Consider the following 22,737-nt stretch of genomic DNA (forward strand, 5'->3'; position numbering starts at 1 on the left):
TCATCCATCTCCACAGGTTGTGCTGTAGTGGTTGGGCGGAGAGCACGTTGAATCTGCCACTCTGAGTACCCATTTTTTCGAAATACAGTTCTCAGATGTTCCAATTCCTGGGGTAGACTCTCTGCGTCGGAGATAGTGCGTGCCCTATGTACAAGCGTTTTAAGTGCCCCATTCCTCTGTGAAGGGTGGTGGCAGCTGTCTGTATGCAAATACGGATCAGTGTGCGTTGTCTTCCGATACACCCCATGACCTAGGGTGCCGTCAGCCCTTCTCTTGACCAAGATGTCAAGGAAAGGTAATTTACCCTCCGTTTCAGTCTCCATAGTGAATTTGATGTTGGGGTGTATGGAGTTTAGATGTGTAAGGAAGTCAAGGAGCTTATCCATACCATGTGGCCAGTTGACGAACGTGTCGTCCACGTAACGGAAAAAGCAAGTAGGTTTCCATTCGGATGACGACACGACTTCCTCCTCGAAGTTCTCCATGTACAAATTCGCTACCACCGGTGAGAGTGGGCTACCCATGACGACTCCCTCCGTTTGTTCGCAGTATTCTCCATTAAAAAGAAAATACGTGGAAGTCAAGACATGCCTAAAAAGTGCAGTGGTCTTCTCGTCAAACGTCTGACTAATCAATTCTAGTGACTCTCGCAGGGGTACCCTCGTAAACAAGGAAACGACGTCAAAACTCACCATGATATCTGACTCATCCAACCTGAAGCTATCAAGGCGTTTAACAGAATCCACGGAATTACGGATGTAATCTAATCTAATCTAATGGTGAATTGAGAAATATACATGGTTATTCAAAGGTTGACATTTAATCTTCAAGCTGGATGCTACTGACTCTGTGAACGCAAAGAAGTATGTAGAGATCGACTGAAACAAGTACTGTTAAGAGTCTCCCCTCTCCCTTATTAAAAAATGCAATAAAATGGTGTGTGATTTTTTGTCTGTAACTACTGGCTGACGCCCCCTGTTAAAGTGGAAAACGTACAGACGTCGCGACGGAACTCACCTCATGCGAGAGACTTCAGCGTCACCAGGAGGTGGAGTGGTGTAGGCTTCCACTGGTGGCGCGGTTGCCATGGGAGTGCTGCTGCTCTCGCTGGAGCTGGTAGCCGCCGTGGCCCTGCTGTCTCCAGTGGCTGGAGAGCTGGACCGAGGGAGACACCGTGTTAGCGAGGAGGCCGGGGGGCACCTCACTACAAGAACTACTGCTAACGGATTGTCATTCTTAACAATGGAACAACGACTGTAGTGTGACCACAAAGGTGAATGCCTTGCCATCGAGCTAATCACTTCAGACACTGAAACTTTTTGGCAGGCTAAAACTGTGTGCCGGACCGAGACTCGAACTCGGGACCTTTGCCTTTCGCAGGCAGGTGCTCTACCAACTGAGTTCCCCAAGCACGACTCACGCCCCGTCCTCAAAGCTTTACTTCTGCCAGTACATCGTCTCCAACCTTCCAAACTTTACAGAAGCTCTCCTGCGAAACCTGCAGAACTAGCACTCCTGAAAGAAAGGATATTGCGGAGACATGGCTTAACCACAGCCTGGCGGATGTTTCCAGAATGAGGTTTTCACTCTGCATCGGAGTGTGTGCTCATACGAAACTTTCTGGCAGATCAAAACTGTGTGCCGGAAGGTAGGAGACGAGGTACTGGCAGAAGTAAAGCTGTGAGGACGGGGCGTGAGTCGTGCTTGGGTAGCTCAGTTGGTAGAGCACTTGCCCTCGAAAGGCAAAGGTCCCGAGTTCGAGTCTCGGTCCGGCACACAGTTTTGATCTGCCAGAAAGTTTCATATCATCGCACACTCCGCTGCAGAGTGAAAATATCGTTCTACTTCACACACTGCTTCTCCTCAGATTCTCACAACAATTCCGTTGCACACCAAAATACATGTTGTACAAAATAATATGCAAATGAGAGGTATATACAAGGGTCAACAGTTATCGTGGAGTGATATAACTATTGTACAGCACAGTTTGAATACATAAAAACAACAATAAAACAGAAACTAGAACTGGAACAACTTTAAATAAACTGACTGGACACTGTAGTCACTGAATGACGTTCCCAGCACATGTGTCACGGACGGGCTGTAAAGCCACAGGTGCAAAACGAGGAGAGCAGCTTTTGAACTAGTGGGGAGGGCGTCCAGGGAAGCAAGGGGTACAAAATTAGCGATATTATGAAGCCATACCAGTAAACCATTTAATTGTTGCAAGAATTATTATCACAGAAATTGAAACATTTCCCACTGCCTGTGTGGTGTGCGTACTGTAATACCTTCAGTACACACACCATCAAATTATTTGACTAGTAGCTCGAACGAAGCAGGCGAGTGTCAGCGATATGTCTCGTTGTCTTATCGTGGCGTGTTTATCTTCTGCCGTTAGGTCCGACGATGTAATGCCACTTGTACGCTTGGAGTAGCAGATTGACAGTGACCAACTTTAAACAGAACTTGATTAATTTTCACACACATTTATTAAAATAATAACAAACATAAAAATTACTTAACTTGGTTCTGGATGCTATTTACAATTGACAATCTGAAGTTCCTTTGGTATTGGTATGTTAATCTTATTCTCACATATATCTCTGATACTTAACAAGTGTCTATACATTTATCGTCATTGCTATGTACACTAATATGGTAATCTTATTAGGTGCAGACTGAAACTTGACTATAGACTGGTACAGACAAACGTAGAACTCGTACAGACTGGTACAGACTAATGCAGACTGGTACAGACTGGTGCAGACAAAGGCAGACTGGTACAGACTAATGCAGACTGACTAACTGGAGGTCTGTACACTCGTTGTAATACCTCGCGCGTTTATGTACCACTGCGCGAGTGTGATCCACGAGGAGAAAAGGTTCTACGTAAGCAGCAATCTCATTGGCTGCGTTACATATTAATACGACGATCGGCGGAAGCAGAATTTGGTCCATGTCTGTGGCAGCGCCATCTTGTAGTGCGGAGACGGACGAGCGCTGCGCCTGCGCTGTTGTGCTTAGCGGGGCGCGCTCTAGTGGGAAAGTTGTGTACGCGCTGACTACACGGAACTATGTACACAACAGCCTGTATTTGATTAATATTAGCCAACGAGCACCCTCAATGAACAGGCGAATGTTGAATATCATTTGACTGCAAAGTGTCTAAGTAAGGTCAGTAAAGAAAACAGAGACAACGCATATATACATTTACGCTTGGAAATGGGTATAAAGAGCAGATATTGTGATCATTGATACCTTAACGTCTACCCACTCCTGTGTGCTAGTTATTTTTCCTCTGTGTCTAACAGTATTCCCAAAAATAAGTCACATAATGTACTTCCTGATGTTTTCGCATGGCCACAACTGCTGCACCATTAAGTGGACTACACTTGCCAGTACAGACTAAACATTTTGCATCCACATGACCACACTTCAGCACCTGACTTGCTGCTCTTGACACATCTACTTGGACATACTAACCAACCTAAAACCATATTATTCCTAATATTTGTTATTATTAGACTGCAAATGAATTAAATACCGCATAATATTGTGCATTCACTAACCTCAGTCATCAATAAAAATGTTTGCAGTCGTACCCCTAAACTCTTTGTTATATACATGCAACACTGTCCAGTTACATTAATATGATCACCTGTCAAAACACTGAATAGGCTAAATAACCGCATGGGCAACTGCGAGACATGCAGGAAGAGAACCAATGACGTTCCAAAAGGCTCCAAGAGACACTTGCTGTCATGCCGTGGCCGTCTGTGCTTAGTTTCTCAGTTGACAATCCGTGGCACAGACTGTCTGATGAAAGTGGTCCCGTACATTCTCGTTTGGTTTGAAATCCGCTAGTTTCATGGCGAGGGGATTACAGGCCACTCACCCTGATGCTCTTCACACCATGTAGATATACTGCGAGCTGTGTGACAAGTTGCATTGTCCTACTGGTAGATGCAATCATGACGAGGAAAGAAAAAACAGCTTGTAGGGGTGGACATGATCCCCAAGGGTAGATGCATACTTGTGCCGATCCTTTGTGCCTTCCAGAATGACGAGTTCATCCAATGAGTGCAACGGAAACATTCTCCGAAATAGCCACCTGTCGCCATTCAGTGTACACCTAGTTCTGGTGCTCCCATGCTACTTCCATCCTTTGTCACTGATGAACAGCAGGACCATATGCACCAACATTCGCTGAGTGATCATTGAATAAGCACTTTTGATATCCCCTTAGTTCATCTGGGCAGTCAACTGCTCAATGGCTGCATATCTGTCAGCTCATACACGTCTCTGCAGCCATCATTCACCACTGTCATCCATGACACGCAATGCACCACAGTTCCCTTGGCACCTGTTTTGGAAATGGTTCAAATGGCGCTGAGCACTATGGGACTTAATATCTATGGTCATCAGTCACCTAGAACTTAGAACTACTTAAACCTAACTAACCTAAGGACAGCACACGACACCCAGTCATCACGAGGCAGAGAAAATCCCCGATCCCGCCGGGAATCGAACCCGGACCTGTTTTTGATTGCGCCATTATGCCACGCAGGTTGTGCTTTAACCAGGACGGTGAAATGTTTCTTTTCATTTGTAAATAAATTTCAGTCCCAAAACTGAATAATTTATGAAAACCTACGTCAGAAAGGTCGTATTTTTGTATGAATTCCGCGTATTATTTCTAAGTTGTCTTATAATGTAAAATTGCAATTAATTCTTAAATGTGAGAGAGCATACAGATGTCAAAACTAGCGAAAGAGAGCAACTGTATTTTTTAATTGATAATAATGCATCAAATGCAACGCAAGCGGCGTCAACAACCAAATTTGGTGCGATCGGTCGCACCAGAAAGGTGCGCAGCGAAGTCTCTCGAACATTTTCCCCCGCAAGAGACTTCCAGAGCAGTAAGAGACTGAGTAAGAATGACAGTGGAGTTGCCTTCAGTTGTCTATTTGTATATAAACACGATCGGAGTCTGGATCGGTCTCTCTCGATATCTCTCTCTCTCCTGAGGCCCGCTCTCTTCCGGTGTCTCCGCTCTTGTCGATCGCTCTTAATGGTCGCTCTCTCGAATGATTTTGTGGTAGGCAGTTGAACTTGAAAGATATTTTCAAGGTGTGTAAAGTACTTATCTATGTAAAGGTATCGTCAGTATATGAACCAATGTTTCATTTCAACAACATTAGCCTTGCCTGCCAACTTGTCTATGTCTCAGTTAGGAGAACTGCGAGACTGTGGTACTTATCGTTTGCTGTCATATCATTCTTTTTACTTGGCTGCTTCTTTTAATTAATGGCACTCCAGTTAATTTCCTCTTATCAAAATGGATTTTTCCATTACCACTAAAGAGCACTACCCACAATAGAGAAAACTTTCCTTTTTGGAAATAATAACTCGATAGCACACATACAGTTTACAAACTTGGCAGTTTCGAAAATGTTTCTTGGCCGGAAAGCCAATGCTCGTGCTTGTTTGGACGTCAGATAAATCGCTCCCTTTCTACACTGTGGTAGCGACTGTACTGTTTCCTCGTTCATTCAACACGTTTCATTTGCCCTCCACAGCTTATGCCGCAGCGTGGGTGTTGCACGTTGACGTCGAAAATAGGCGATTTCCTTTTAGTCGTGTAGTCGCCTCTGTGGGTTGTCTGCAGACGTGAATTGCTGCAGCTTCGAGTTCCACTTTGAAGGTCAGCATTTCACCCGTGTCATTTGAATGTGGCTATTGTAAGGGTATATAAAAATAAGTTTATTCATATTGTGTGCTCAGTCACGTGACTACTGTAGGTTTGTCAGTAGACCACATATATTGTATCAGTAGTTACTAAATTAATGCTACTAATGCGCTCGAGGTAAGACGTTACGAAGTATGGGACTGGCAGTTATTCTCTCAGTGCAGTGCAAAAGCACAGTAGGAATTTTTGACACGGGAGCTATACTACGTAAGCCACTTGACGGAAGTTTGTATGTAATGTTGTGACAAGTAGAAACAACTGTGAGAGGAGTGTGGATGATAGTATAATTAAACATATAATTCATTAATGAGCTAATAATGAAGCAGTATCGTCATGGCAAAAGAAAATAAACAGTTAAAAGTTGTGTGAATACTATAGAAGCAATATTTAATGACACTAACCAATTGAGACATTCGCATATGGTATTGAAGGTGTGGGACGTTATTGTGCTATGAATTTACGATTGACTCAAAATGAAGCCTATCACGTAGATCCTGAAGATGGGAACAGAAGCTGTATGAGAAATTGTTTTTACAATAAGCTGACCATTCAAAAACTTGTGAAGCCTGAGGCAATGAAGTAGATGACGATCAGGAATTACTGAAGGGACTCTATTTAATTTAGGTAGTGTATTATCTTCCCCATGAACCATATATTTTGGCATTGGTGGGGATCCTTGTGTGCCTCAGCAATACAGATAGCCATACCAGAGGTGCAAGCACAAATAAGTGGTATCTGTTGAGAGGTCAGATAAACGTGTGGCTCCTGAAGAGGGGCAGCAGCCTCTTCAGTAGTTGCAGGCGCAATAATCTGGATGACTGACTGATCTAGCCTTGTTAAAACCACCAATATGACCTTGCTGTGGTGGTACTGCGAATGGCTGAAAGCAAGGGGAAACTACAGCTGTAATTTTTCCCGAGGGGATGTAGCTCTACTGTGTGGTTAAATGATGATGGCATCCTCTTGGGTAAAATGTTACGGAGATCAAATGAACCCCCATTCGGATCTCTTGAGGGGGGGGGGGGGGGGGGAACTACCGGGGGTATGTCGTTATCAGGAGAAACAAAACTGGCGTTCTATTCATCAGAGCATGGAATGTCAGATCCCTTAATTGGCCAGGTAGGTTAGATGATTTAAAAAAGGAAATCGATGGGTTAAAGTTAGATATAGTGGGAATTAGTGAAGTTCTGAGGCAGGAAGAACAGGACTTCTGGTCAGCCGAATACAGTGTTACAAATACAAAATCAAATGGGGGTAATTCAGTAGTACGATTCATAATGAATAAGGAATGCAGATAAGCTACTATGAACAGCACGGTGAATGCATTATTGTAGCCAAGATTGACACATAGCCACACTCACCACAATAGTACAACTTTATATGACAACTAGCTCCGCTGATAAGGAGAAGATTGAGGAAACATACTATTAGCTAAAAGAAATTATTCAGATAGTTAAGGGAGACAAAAATTTAATTATGCTAGGGGACTGGAATTCGATAGTTGGAAAAAGAAGAGAAGGAGAAGTAGTAGGTGAATATGGGCTGAGGGAAAGGAATAAATAAATATATATGTCGTGTGACTAGGGCCTCCGCAAGGTTCGCAGGAGAGCTTCTGTAAAATTTGGAAGGTAGGAGACGAGGTACTGACAGAAGGAAAGCTGTAAGGACGGGCCGTGTGTCGTGATCCGGTAGCTCAGTTGGTAGAGCACTTGCCCGCAAAAGGCAAAGGTCCCGAGTTCGAGTCTCGGTCCGGTACACAGTTTTAATCTACCAGGAAGTTTCATAGCAATTGAGAGATTCATACCTCATAAATTGGTAAGAGATGGACCTGATCCCCCATGGTACACAAAACAGGTCCGAACGCTGTTGCAGATGCAACGGCCGGCCGCGGTGGTCTAGCGGTTCAGGCGCCCAGTCCGGAACCGCGCGGCTGCTACGGTCGCAGGTTCGAATCCTGCCTCGGGCATGGATGTGTGTGATGTCCTTAGGTTGGGTAGGTTTAAGTAGTTCTAAGTTCTAGGGGACTGATGACCACAGATGTTAAGTCCCATAGTGCTCAGAGCCATTTGAACCAGCCAGAGGCAACGGAAAAAGCATGTAAAGTTCAGAAGAACGCGAAATCCCGAAGATTGGCTAAAATTTACAGACGCGCGAAATTTGTCACGGACTTCAATGCGAGATGCCTTTAATAGGTTCCACAACGAAACATTGTCTCGAAATTTGGTAGAAAATCCGAAGAAATTCTGGTCGTATGTAAAGTACACAAGCGGCAAAACGCAGTCAATACCTTTGCTGCGCAGTGCCGATGATACTGTTACCGACGACTGTGCCACTAAAGCAGAGTTATTGAACGCAGTTTTCCGAAATTCCTTCACCAGGGAAGACGAATGGAATATTCCAGAATTTGAAACACGATCAGCTGCTAGCATGAGTTTCTTAGAAGTAGATACCTTAGGGGTTGCGAAGCAACTCAAATTGCTTGATACGGGCAAGTCTTCAGGTCCAGACTGTATACCGATTAGGTTCCTTTCAGATTACGCTGATACAATAGCTCCCTTCTTAGCAATCATATACAACCGCTCGCTCACCGATAGATCTGTACCTACAGATTGGAAAATTGCGCAGGTCGCACCAGTGTTTAAGAAGGGTAATAGGAGCAATCCATCGAACTACAGACCTATATCATTGACGTCGGTTTGCAGTAGGGTTTTGGAGCATATACTGTATCCAAACATTATGAATCACCTTGAAGGGAACGATCTATTGATACGTAATCAGCATGGTTTCAGAAAACATCGTTATTGTGCAACGCAGCTAGCTCTTTATTCGCACGAAGTAATGGCCGCTATCGACAGTGGATCTCAAGTTGATTCCGTATTTCTAGATTTCCGGAAAGCTTTTGACACCGTTCCTCACAAGCGACTTCTAATAAAGCTGCGGGCCTATGGGGTAATGTCTCAGTTGCGGGACTGGATTCGTGATTTCCTGTCAGGAAGGTCGCAGTTCATAGTAATAGACGGCAAATCATCGAGTAAAACTGAAGTGATATCAGGTGTTCCCCAGGGAAGCGTCCTGGGACCTCGGCTGTTCCTGATCTATATAAATGACCTGGGTGAGAATCTGAGCAGATCTCTTAGGTTGTTCGCAGATGATGCTGTAATTTACCATCTAGTAAGGTCATCCGAAGACCAGTATCAGTTGCAAAGCGATTTAGAAAAGATTGCTGTACGGTGTGGCAGGTGGCAGTTGACACTAAATAACGAAAAGTGTGAGGTGATCCACATGAGTTCCAAAAGAAATCCGTTGGAATTCGATTACTCGATAAATAGTACAATTCTCAAGGCTGTCAATTCAACTAAGTACTGGGGTGTTAAAATTACGAACAACTTCAGTTGGAAAGACCACATAGATAATATTGTGGGGAAGGCGAGCCAAAGGTTGCGTTTCATTGGCAGGACACTTAGAAGATGCAACAAGTCCACTAAAGAGACAGCTTACACTACACTCGTTCGTCCTCTGTTAGAATATTGCTGCACGGTGTGGGATCCTTACCAGGTGGGATTGACGGAGGACATCGACAGGGTGCAAAAAGGGCAGCTCGTTTTGTATTTTCACGTAATAAGGGAGAGAGTGTGGCAGATATGATACGCGAGTTGGGATGGAAGTCATTAAAGCAAAGACGTTTTTTGTCGCGGCGAGATCTATTTACGAAATTTCAGTCACCAACTTTCTCTTCTGAATGCGAAAATATTTTGTTGAGCCCAATCTCCATAGGTAGGAATGATCATCAAAATAAAATAAGAGAAATCAGAGCTCGGACAGAAAGGTTTAGGTGTTCGTTTTTCCCGCGCGCTGTTCGGGAGTGGAATGGTAGAGAGGTAGTATGATTGTGGTTCGATGAACCCTCTGCCAAGCACTTAAATGTGAATTGCGGAGTAATCGTGTAGATGTAGATGTAGATCAAAACAGTTGATAACTTATTTGTTGGTAAACACTGCTCCGTTCAGACATTTGATGACCTTATTACGACATGTCAGTGGCGATGTTTGGTTTGTAGGGCCCTCAACTACACAGTCCCAATTTTTGCACAGTCCAATTTTTACCCAATCCATTCTAGTTACTGTCATGAATGATGACAATGATGATGAAATTATGAGGACAACACAAACACCCAGTCCCTGGGCAGAGAAAATCGGCAATCCGGCCAGGAATCGAACCCGGGACCCTCCGATCCGGAGGCACCGATGCTAGCCACTAGACCACGAACTGTGGACTGAAATGTCGATAAAACCGTAATGATCTATGGTGGTGTATTTTAGAGCACTGGCTCATCTGGGGAAACTTAGTAGCAAAAACTGTAGGTATGGAAATGCACACATCTGTAAAACTGCAGAAGGGTGGCTCGTCGGATACTTACTCGGTCTCGTTTGACGGACGAGACAGCAGCCGAATCACTTCCAGCAAGTCCTCGGGGTGGCTTCGCATCGCCTCTGCCCAACCCCGGGTGGCCATCACGTGGAGCAGGTGGGCCTTTACGAAGGCCACGACGGCCTGCCTGTGGCTGTCAGTGCCGTGCCTGACTGCGACCACAGCTGCAGCCGCCGCAGTCTCCGCAGACAGCTGCGCGGCCACCTGCTGCTCGCAGGCAGACTTGAGAGCTGGCAAGCCGAACTTGTCAGCGGCGGCCAGCAGCTGGTGGGCCGTGCCGCGCAGCTGGGGGGCCCGGAGGGTGTAGCAGTAGGCCACGAGGTGGCGCAGCGCCGGGCCCTCCACGTCCGCGACGCTGACCTGGCCGCCGCTGGCCTTCGGCGCGTCGTGGACAAAAATGGCGGCTAACACGGGGCACCTGGCGGCGAGGACAGCCCTGTGCGCCACCAGGCGCGTCTCGCCCGCCACCAGAGTCACCACAGCGCCGCTACTCGCGTCCAGCAGGTCAGCCAGGTCCGCGGCCGCCGTCTCCCCGTCCTCACCGACTGCTGACACGGTGGACGAGTCTGAAACACGGCGTCACTGAGCAGCTCTCTTCCCATAAGGTCGGGACACACATGTCCGGACCGTGTCCGTACCGAGACACGTCCGAGTATCGGCCGTCACCTGGACAACGAAATACATCATTAAAACGAATGTAGCGGGCCCCACTTGACCGGGCCGTGCACGGGGAACGTCAACGGGCCGGAGCCGGGCCGGGCGGGATTTGCCGTGTTTAACTTTTCAGTGACGGACACGGCCTGACGGTAGAATTGTCTTGTGAGCTGTGCAACTGCGCAAGACAGTTCTGTGTACAAAACATGGATGTGGAACGACTAATAGAACAAGTTCGTAAGTTTCCTGTACTTTACGATCAGGGAAGTGAAAACTACAGGAATATCGAGTACAAAGACAGAGTTTGGAAGACAATTGCAACAGATCTAAAAGCCAAAGGTAAGAAAAAAACTATACAAGTTTTAATACCCGAAAGATATTTATTTACTTTTTATTTTACAAACAGATGTTTGGTTTATGTCATCGTTATATCGCCAAGGTGACGTGTTCTTCCCATTCCACAGTCCCTTGTGGATGATTCAGGAATTTTTTGAGTTGTTCTCGTACAGCAAATGCAGCGTCTGTTGATCTCCCACGTATTCCAGGTTGGTTTCGAAGATCTGATGATCTTCTGGATCCCTAAGCAGTTTCCTTTAGATCCATCATCTGTTCGAGCACCCTACAACCTTCCATTTTTCGAATAAAGTTGTACAGTGCACACGCAGCCGTCACAATCATTGTAAGGTTATTAGGATCTCCCTGAAGGATTCTTCTAAATATTCGAAATTTCTGTTTCAATATACCAAATGCATTTTCGGATATTCTTCTTACCCGACTCAAACGATAAATTAAAAATAGCCTTGTCATTTGTTAAGTTCCTGCCGAGATATGATCCCATCAAGTATGTTTTGAGAGGAAAAGCTTCATCGCCTACAATTACCATTGGAAGTTCAACATCAGTTCCGGGTAAGGTTTTACTCTTTGGGACACTAAGTGTATTGTTTTCCAATGACTCTCCAAGGTTTGAATTTACTAGAATGCCTCCATCAGAGTTTTTTCCGTACGCTCCCGCGTCTATTGCAATAACATTATAACATGGGTTAACCAGAGCAAGAAGCACAATGGAATACGTTTTTTTGTATTTCCAATAGAGACTTCCTGAGTTGTTTGGAGCCTGTATTGTTATGTGCTTTCCATCTAGTCCTAATTCACTATTACGAAAATTAGTGAACATGTTTTACAGATTTCACAAACAGAAACCCAGATCACCGCGTCCGAGTCACTACAAGGAACAACAGAGACACGGACGTGCCCCAGTCATGTGTGGCCCCTGCAGGAACGGACCGGTGCACGGCCGTCACTCGTCCGACGCTCGGCCCTGACACGGCCCGGACGTGTGTGTCCCGACCTTTACACAGTGCCCTCTGCACCTGCTCGAGCCACAGGCAGATCAACATCTAGCAAAAGTTGCTCTGTGCTGTAAGTGTGTGATATCTTTTCTATGTCTTAAACAGGTGGCACAGGCGAACAGCTGCAAAATCTTAAACTAAACCGTTTATTGTATTTACTGCTTGTTTGCTCGAAAAGCTCTAGGTTTCCAGAATGAGATTTTCAGTCTGCAGCGGAGTGTGCGCTGATATGAAACTTCCTGGCAGATTAAAACTGTGTGCCGGACCGAGACTCGAACTCGGGACCATTGGCTCTTGTGGGCAAGTGCTCAACCAACTGAGCTACCCGAGCACGACTCACGCCCCGTCCTCACAGCCGTACTTCTGCCAGTACCTCGTCTCCTATCTTCCAAACTTTACAGAAGCTCTCACGGTTGAGCGCTTGCCCGTGAAGGGCAAGATTCCGTCGCAACGAAAAACGCCTTTGTTTTAATGATGTCCAGCCCAAATCCTGTATCATTTCAGTGATACTCTCTCCCATATTTCGCAATAATACAAAACATGCTGCCCTTCTTTTGAACTTTTTCGATGTACTCCATCAACCCTATCTGGTAAGGATCCCACACCACACAGCTGCTTTCTAAAAGAGGAAGTACAAGCGTAGTGTAGGCAGTCTCCTTAGTAAATCTGTTACATTTTCCAAGTGTCCTGCCAATAAAACGCAGTCTTTAGTTAGACTTCCCCACAACATTTTCTGTGTGTTCCTTCCAATTTAAGTTGTTCGTGATTGTAATACCTAGGTATTTAGTTGAATCTGCGGCCTTTAGATTTGACTGATTATCATGTAACCAAAGTTTAATGGATTCCTTTTAGCACTCATGTGGTTGTCTTCACCCTTATGTTATTTGGGGTGAAGTGTCAATTTTCGCACCATTCACAGGCATCCCAAGATGCCTTGCCACGGTTCACAAGGCTCTCCCCATCAGAGGTTCGAGTCCTCCCTCGGGGATGGGTGTGTGTGTTGTCCTTAGTGTAAGTTAAGTTAAGAACTGTGTAATGCTAGGGACCAATGATATCAGCCGGCCGCGGTGACCGTGCGGTTCTAGGGGCTTCACTTTAGAACCGCGTGACTGCTACGGTCGCAGGTTCGAATCCTGCCTCCGGCATGAATGTGTGTGATGTCCTTAGGTTAGTTAGGTTTAAGTAGTTCTAAGTTCTAGGGGACTGATGACCTCAGAAGTTAAGTCCCATAGTGCTCAGAGCCATTTGAACCATTTTTTGAACCAATGATCTCAGCACTTTGGCCCCATAGGAACATAGCACACATTTCCAAAAAAATTTTCAGTTCCCAGTTATATGGTGTAATTCTTCCTCCAGTGCACACTCAACATCTAAAATGTCGTGGTTATTCTTTAAATAAGAGTTTAAATCACTGTTCTCTTATTGTACTTACTTTATATCAGACAACATCAGTAGTTGGAATATTCATCTCAATAGATTAATCTCAAGTAATTCCGTAAAACCTGAGGAACCATAAGCGTCCATCCACAAAAATTCGAACATCTTAAAACGCGAAAATTACAGAACGCTCGGTCTAGTTGTGAATGCATCCTAAAACAATAATTTCGATTGTCCTCAAAAAGTGAAAGCCATCATGCATTCCGAAAATCAGTTTGGCTTCTGGTAAAACAAAGGAACCAGGGGAGGAATACGTTCTTTAACATTAGAAATAGAGAAATGTGAAATCTGGTTTCGCAGGATAGAGCAGATCAGGTTATGGTTGTGCAGCGGGCCGTTATCAGTTTCAAAGATATGTCGCAGCAGTTGAGGTTTCATTACAGGTTAACTGATCGCTCAACTGCAGTGTCCAGGTTGAGTGGGCAACGATCTTTGCAGCTCTCGCAGCTAGCGCCTCACAATCCGACCGCGCGTGCACGCCTCCAGTGGCCCCGCCCTGACCCCGCACCGTGGAGACTTACTTGCTGCTCTGTCCTAACTGACCGACTCAATCCAGCACACAGACAGCATTAAAATAACTGCTCAGGCAAAACCATAGAAGCTACACACGGTTGCGCGAAAACACTTCCACAAACAACTCGAAGAATTAGTACGGTATATTGATAATTTTTACTTATGGACCGTCTGAAAACAAACATGTGATAAATGGACAAACACACATCAGCACAGGCTCCCTACTACACTTAATAAACGAAATGATAACGTAAAACAAAAAAACTCTTCCCCACACCATCTGGACACACACACACAGACACACACACACACACACACACACACACACACACACACACACACACACGCACACGCACGCACACACACACACACACACACACACACACACACACACACACACACACAAAATTATATATCACACACACACACACACACACACACACACACAAATGCATACACGAACAGACCACAGATACTTTAATAGTTACACTCATAAGTTTGGCAATAACATTCGGTCTTTGGCTGAAACATTTGACAGTCGACAACAGAAACCAAAACATTGCATTAAAACAAGCGTTCAGTGCCTAGTGCTGTGGAATGTGGAAAAAACCGCAAATTGGCGTTCATAAGAAGAAGAACAACACCAAAAATGCAACAGGAGCGTAATATGTAAGAAATTGTCCACGCAGCCTGTAAGTACAGTTCAAAAAATTACTACTTAATAGGAAATACCAGCCACCAGAACTGTTTATAACCTATAGGCACAGTGACAAAAATGTAAATTAAATAGCTAACATATGTACATATTCCAGGCCACTGATGATGCCTTGCAGAAAATAAAGGCGATACGCGTATGGCACTAAAATTGTGTTTTACTCAGTTGCTGTCAGACGGTCCATAAGTAAAAATTATCAATATACCGTAACATTACACGCAACTGAGGAAGACAGGACTACAAAAGTTGAAGAACTCGAAGAATACTAAAACAGTCACTGTGGAACAACAAGGGCGAATCACAAGTCGATACACATAGAGAACCCAGAAGCGGTCGGCGACCAAATACATGTCGTCCCATGAGACGACCGACCGAACGACCAACCGAGGTCGTCCCCACTCAGGTCGCGTGTCAGCAAAGGTCGAGTAAGACATGGCTGTCCGGACCGCACTGCTGCTCCGTCCCGACGGAACGCGCCAAACACGACAACCCGGAAATACTAGCGGTCGCTCCAAAGACAGTACGACAGTGTCCTTATCGATAAGCGCTAATACTAATGTATAGAAGCCGTAGACATTTCGAACCAGCTGTGGCGATATTTTGTTGGAAGGGTAGCACTTTTTATCAGTCAGAGTTCAACTGGAAACACGCGATCGACGTCTAATCGTTGCTATGGACGAAACGTATTTTTTGACCGTAACCTAAATATCTCTGTTAATTAGTAATTATTAGTAATAATATCTGGAGATCTTTCAAATACTTTGCCTCAGCGAAGTGAGATTCTTGATTTGTGCTACCATGATCAAAAATACGCGTATAACGTCACACGTACTGTTTCCATTTGACTTTATTTTGTTTGTAAGCTCACCCGGCGAAATATTAGTCACCTCTTTATAGAAAGGGAACACTGTCTACGCTGAAGCGGTCCGCATGCTGCAGAACTGGTAGTACGTGGTTGTAACAGAGGACTGTGTCGTCCTACAGATTCAGACAGCTGAGGTACGATCGCCAACATCCCAGCGCGTTTTGCGCTCTGGCAGAGCAGGGCCCAGGACTGCAGGGGAATAGTGGCGGCAGTAGCTCAGCGGTGCCAGGTTCGTCAAACCCGTACCCAGCCGCCAAAGAGTAACGGCATGCGGATGCGGGAGGCAGTGGTAACCACTGCATTAAAGTCACGTAACGTGTAAGTCACAAATATGTCATCGTGATGAACTTTCCATTGGGAAAAGATGTCGGATTAGTTCTCCATACCTTTCTCTGGTAGTGGACTGCCAGTCACACGGTGACAATGAGAAAAACATCGAGTACCATACTCAACGAAATGGTTATTCGCCGGAGCGTAGAATGTAAGAAATGTTAATGCGGTAGTGAAGCTAGAAAATCTGAAAAGGGAAATGCAAGTGCGCGATCTACAAGGGTCGTTCAATAAATAATCAACCACATTTTTCTGAGAACACATTTATTGGTAAGAGTCAGAATTTGGTGACAATATACATCAATATGTTTCGTCCATTTCCTATTTTTCTACGTAGTCTACATCACGTTTTATGGCCGTACGCCAACTTTGTGGAAGAGCATGTATTCCCTGGTGGTAAAAACTCCTGTCCTGTAGGCGTAGCCATGTTTTACTGCGTGACTAACACACTCGAATCTTCGAAGTGTATTCCCCGTACAGAACCTTTAAGCGGCGCGAACATGGAAGTCCAAGGTTGCCAGGACTGGACTGTAGCGTGGATGAGGCAGTGATGTCCAACCCAATTTGGCGACGTGTTCCCGGGATCTCAGACTTGTGTGTGGGCGTGCATTATCGTGTTTGAGCAAGATTTCTGATGGGTTCTTGTCCGATCGAATACGTCCGAAATTGTTCTTGAGTTTATTCAGAGCCCTCACGTGTGCCTCTGAATTGATGGTTGACCCTCTTGGCATCACATGCACGAGAATGTCGTCACAATGTCACCATGACTTTTTTGGCAGAGGGGATTGTCTTGAATTTTCTTCTTTTGTGGTGAATGAAGATGATGCCACTCATTTCTTGTTTCCGGTGCAAAGTGGTGCACCCAGCTTTCGTCCCCCGAAACGATCCGTGACAGAAAAGCTTCTCTGTCGGTCTCAAAACGCTCCACCAATGCAGATGAAATGGCCTTTCTATGAATCTTGTAGTCCGCTGTGAGCATTCGTGGAACCCATCGTGAGCACCTCTTTGAATATCCGAGAGTCTCGATCATTTCAGACGCACTTCCAACGATGGCCGACAACTGTAGAGGAAATTGTCGAGTTGAGATGCGCCGGTTGGCACGAATAATGGCATCCGCACGATTCAGCATGTCTGGAGCAGTAGCTGTGACAGGACGTCCCGAGCGTGGCTGATCTGTTTCTTCATTTCCTGAGACTGTAACTTTCTTTACCTGTCGCCCAACTGTACTCAAGATGTTCAAATGTATGTGAATTCCTAAGCGACCAAGCTGCTGAGCTCATCGATTCCTAGACTTACACACTACTGAAACTAACTTAAACTAATTTATGCTAAGAACAACACAAACACCCACGCCCGAGGGAGGACTTGAACCTTCGGCGGGAGGGGCCGCACAGTGCGTGAAACCGCGCTTCATACTGCGCGGCAACTGTACTCCTATCAACTGCAGCATCGTCATATACTGCACACAAATGTTTTTGGATGTTCACTATGGTTTTATTTTCCTATACACAAGAATTCAATAACAGCACGCTGCATGTAACGTGAGTCGTATGTAGACGCCACTTTGACGCTGTAGTACGGCCCTACCACCTGCCACAACGGTGCGAAATTTCACCGGCGCACAGAACAAACATCAAATGTGAAGAACCAACAAGGACGTTGGTCTATGTTTATTAATAGCTTTTTTAAAAAAAATGTGGGGCATTACTTATTGAACAACCTTCGTAGCTATAGCGGGGCTCAGTAAAGGACAATAGAAAAGGAAAGATTTCTGCTCAGATGAATGTAGGATACGTCAACTGCAATAGAAAGTGGTATAGCTGTAGCAGGACTCACTACAAACAAGAAGTTTGGGCAGAGAGTGAGCTGCTGTGAGCAGTTGAGAGACAGGACTTTCATCAGAGTCGACAGTGATCTGGGGACGCTAACAACGATAGTTCAGCTATACGTGTCGACATCACTGGCAGAAGATGAAGACGTGGAGAGAGTCTAAGAGGATACTGAACGGGGAACTACGTGTCTGAAGGACCATGAAACATTTATAACAGAGCGGGATTAGAGCGAAATACTACGAGTATATGAAGGAACGAGAGACAGACTTACACAAGGATACGGGTTTGTTGGCAGAAATGAGAGCAGAGGTATGACCAACTGAGTTCTGCAATAAAATTCAATCAGTAACTGTAAGTACAGATGACAGACATGTATACTGGGGGAGGCCCTGGAGGCACGGGCAGACACCAGCCGGATTACGTCACTGTGGGGCAGTAATTTCGAATCAGTTATTCGCCTGTAAGGCATAGTCAGGAGCAGATGGACTCAGACCACAATTTAGTAATCATGAAGAGTAGGCTGAAGTTTAACAGAAACATCAGCAACAATCAATGCGCGAAGAAGTGATATCCCGACACATCATAATCAGCGTTTGAACCTCGCTGAGACAATAAACGCAGTGTTACTCCTGAGTACCTCTCGGGTTTCGCAAGACGACCACACGAAAAGTACAACACCTATGTGGACCTCCGATTACCGACTCGTCTCGATTCTTAATATCTTTTCAAAATTAATCGAATGACTAATTCATACGAGAAGAATGTTTTGTAATAATTAATGAAAAAGACAGTTTGGCTTTCCTAAGGATGTTCGTCTTTACAGCTGTGAATGATACCTCAGAGATCCTGACCAGAGATTGGTTGGCAGTAGGTACATGGTGTGATTTGACTGGCGGTCTGTGTTGGTCATGAACTGCTACTAGCAAACGCTCAACACTATAGTGGCTCATCAGCTACACTTCTGACATCTCGTCTCGCTGAAACCGACGCTGTGTGGTATCAGACAAGGAAGTTATGTATTCTTGTGTTCCGTCTTGTCTTCCCTTTTGTTTCCAATTTCTGGTAGCAACCCGCTCACAGCAACCTTATGAAACTGTGAATTCAATTATTTCCTTTTAGATGAGACCAATATGGTGATTAAAAATGTGTCAGATGCGTACACCAGTAACTTCCTTTCCCTGTTTTCCATCATGTTAACTGTAAGTTCCCTTTCGACCAACATGAGTCACATCAACGACATTCAGTTTCTCCCTGGCAAGAAAAATCTAGAAGAACTTATGTTGTGGACTGGCAAGACAGCCAATCCACTATGACAGGAAGCCGAAAGGGACGCGTTTAAGCGCATGCAGGCTGGCGTGAGGACTGGAACAGTTAAAGGAGTTTAGACTTCAGAAAAAAGGAGGAATCTGGTAGAATACTTAACTTTAATCCATAATAGGTGAACATCGCTCTTGACGGTACATGTTTTACAGCATCAATAGTAACTGGTAAATAGCGCCTTGCTAGGTCGTAGCAAATGACGTAGCTGAAGGCTATGCTAACTATCGTCTCGGCAAATGAGAGCGTAATTTGTCAGTGAACCATCGCTAGCAAAGTCGGCTGTACAACTGGGGCGAGTGATAGGAAGTGTCTCTAGACCTGCCGTGTGGCTGCGCTCGGTCTGCAATCTCTGATAGTGGCGACACGCGGGTCCGACGTATACTAACGGACCGCGGCCGATTTAAAGGCTACCACCTAGCAAGTGTGGTGTCTGGCGGTGACACCACGCGTACGGTAAGGTCATCGCAAAAACTTCATCAGGTTAAAAACAAAACAGGAAACAAATCATACTTCACATTCTGAACAAGATAGCTGATGGATTTTGGTTTTTCATTGATTTTATATCGTTAGTGATCAGGGAGTCATAAAGTGTGCATTCCACTGTGCGGTGTTTAAATAATTTTTAAGGAAAAACTTTTCTTTTTCAAATAATCTTCATTATGTAGAAAATAGTGAGTAGAATAATTTGTAAAATAAGTCCAAGGACCTCTTGTTGCGAATCGTGTAGACAGTTGAGAATTAATAAATGAAAAGCAGCAGTTTGCTTTTGTTCTATAAAAGAACAGATAAACAAAAGCAAAATGGTGCTTTTCATTTATTATAATGTAGTTCTACCAAGAATCGACGGAAGATTCTGTTAACAGTTGAGAATTCTTCACATTGTTTCACAATTTATCAGGATTGTTGTCACGAACTCTGATGTATATGAAATAAAAGTCCACGTGAGCCACAGTAACGGCACATACTACACACACGAAAATCTGCCGCTGGTGAATGAAGACTTTAGATGTAATGGTACCACAATTCTGTACCGACTGGACTCAAATGTGTCAGAAACAGAGAAGGCATTACCTAAATGCAACTCTTCCTGTATGATAGCTTCTTGTACTCCATTCGTGAATTTGTAAACACGAGTGCAAAATACCCCACCCCCTCCCCCCCATGAACCATAGACCTTGCCGTTGGTGGGGAGGCTTGCGTGCCTCAGCCATACAGATAGCCGTACTGCAGTTGCAACCACAGCGGAGGGGTATCTGTTGAGAGGCCAGACAAACGTCTGGTTCCTGAAGCGGGGTAGCGGCCTTTACAGTAGTTGCAATGGCAACAGTCTGGATGATTGACTGATATGATCTTGTAACACTAACCAAAACGGCCTTGTTGTGCTGGTACTGCGAACCCCTGAAAGCAAGGGGAAACTACAGCCGTAATTTTTCCCGAGGGCATCCAGCTTTACTGTATGGTTAAATGATGGTGGCGTCCTCTTGGGTAAAATATTCCGGAGGTAAAATAGTCCCCCATTCGGATATCCGGGCGGGGACTACTCAAGAGGACGTTGTCATCAGGAGAAAGAAAACAGGCATTCTATGGATCTGAGCATGGAATGTCAGATCGCTTAATCGGACAGGTAGGTTAGAAAATTTAAAAAGGGAAATGGATAGGTTAAAGTTAGATATAGTGGGAATTAGCAGAGTTCGGTGGCAGGAGGAACAAGACTTTTGGTCAGGTGAATACAAGGTCATATATGCAAAATCAAATAGGGGTAATGCAGGAGTAGGTTTAATAATGAATAAAAAAAATAGGAGTGCGTGTAAGGTACTACAAACAGCATAATGAACGCATTATTGTGGGCAAGATAAAGCCCACGCCAACTACAGTAGTACAAGTTTATATGCCAACTAGCTCTGCAGATGACAAAGAAATTGATGAAATGTATGAGATAAAAGAAATTATTCAGATAGTGAAGGGAGACGAAAATTTAATAGTCGTGGGTGACTGGAATTCGATAATAGGAAAAGGGAGAGAAGAAAACGTAGTAAGTGAATATGGATTGGAGGTAAGAAATGAAAGAGGAAGCCGCCTGGTAGAATTTTGCACAGAGCATAACTTAATCATAGCTAACACTTGGTTCAAGAATCATGAAAGAAGGTTGTATATATGGAAGAAGCCTGGAGATACTAGAAGGTATCAGATAGATTATATAATATTAAGACAGAGATTTAGGAACCAGGTTTTAAATTGTAAGACATTTCCAGGGGCAGATGTGGACTCTGACCACAATGTATTGGTTATGAATTGTAGATTAAAACTGAAGAAACTGCAAATAGGTGTGAATTTGAGGAGATGGGACCTGGATAAACTGAAAGAACCAGGGGTTGTAGAGAGTTTCAGGGAGAGCATAAGGGAACTATTGACAGGAATGGGTGAAAGAAATACAGTAGAAGGAGTATGGGTAGCTTTGAGGGATGAAGTAGTGAAGGCAACAGAGGATAAAGTAGGTAAAAAGACGAGGGCTAGTAGAAATCCTTGGGTAACAGAAGAAATATTGAATTTAATTGATGAAAGGAGAAAATATAAAAATGCAGTAAATGAAGCAGGAAGTGCAAAATGGCTAAGCAGGGATGGCTAGAGGACAAATGTAAGGATGCAGAGGCTTATCTCACTAGGGGTAAGATAGATATTGCCTACAGAAAAATTAAAGAGACCTTTGGAGAAAAAGAGAACCAATTGCATGAATATCAAGAGCTCAGATGGAAACCCAGTTCTAAGCAAAGAAGGGAAAGCAGAAAGGTGGAAGGAGTATATAGAGTGTCTATACAAGGGCGATGTACCTCAGGGCAATATTATGGAAATGGAAGAGGATGTACATGAAGATGAAATGGGAGATATGATACTGCATGAAGAGTTTGACAGAGCACTGAAAGACCTCAGTCGGAACAAGGCCCCGGGAGTAGACAACATTCCATTAGAACTACTGACAGCCTTGGGAGAGCCAGTCCTGACAAAACTCTACCATCTGGTGAGCAAAATATGTGAGACTGGCGAAATACCCTCAGACTTGAAGAATATAATAATTCCAATCCCAAAGAAAGCAGGCGTTGACAGATGCGAAAATTACCGAACTATCAGTTTAATAAGTCACAGCTGCAAAATACTAATGCGAATTCTTTACAGACGAATGGAAAAACTGGTAGAAGCCGACCTCGGGGAAGATCAGTTTGGATTCCGTAGAAATATTGGAACGCGTGAGGCAATACTGACCCTACGACATATCTTAGAAGAGATTTAAGGAAAGGCAAAACTACGTATCTAGCATTTGTAGACTTAGAGAAAGCTTTTGGAAATGTTGACTGGAATACTCTCTTTCAAATTCTGAAGGTGGCAGGGGTAAAATACCGTGAGCGAAAAGCTATTTACAATTTGTACAGAAACCAGATGGCAGTTATAAGAGTCGAGGGGCATGAGAGGGAAGCAGTGGTTGGGAAGGGAGTGGGACAGGGTTGTAGCCTCTCCCCAATGTTGTTCAATTTGAATATTGAGCAAGC

At 44.5% G+C, this 22,737-nt stretch overlaps 1 protein-coding gene and 1 non-coding gene across 2 annotated transcripts in view; one reads left to right on the forward strand and one right to left on the reverse strand.

The window, feature by feature from the left end:
• Positions 1-22,737, reverse strand: part of LOC124551165 (poly [ADP-ribose] polymerase tankyrase-1-like) — a 91,541-nt gene that overhangs the window by 47,416 nt on the left and 21,388 nt on the right. Inside the window, exons 3-4 of the mRNA XM_047126143.1 lie at positions 10,170-10,746; positions 1,018-1,155 (exon numbers count right to left, since the gene is read on the reverse strand). Of these exons, the coding sequence (XP_046982099.1) occupies positions 1,018-1,155; positions 10,170-10,746 (715 nt within the window). The remainder of the gene's footprint in view (positions 1-1,017; positions 1,156-10,169; positions 10,747-22,737) is intronic.
• On the forward strand, positions 1,702-1,776 carry Trnas-cga. The gene has a single exon. It is a non-coding gene; the product is annotated as a tRNA-Ser (tRNA).

This window comes from Schistocerca americana, chromosome 9, assembly GCF_021461395.2.
Source record: "Schistocerca americana isolate TAMUIC-IGC-003095 chromosome 9, iqSchAmer2.1, whole genome shotgun sequence".
In the NCBI taxonomy this organism is placed as follows: domain Eukaryota; kingdom Metazoa; phylum Arthropoda; class Insecta; order Orthoptera; family Acrididae; genus Schistocerca; species Schistocerca americana.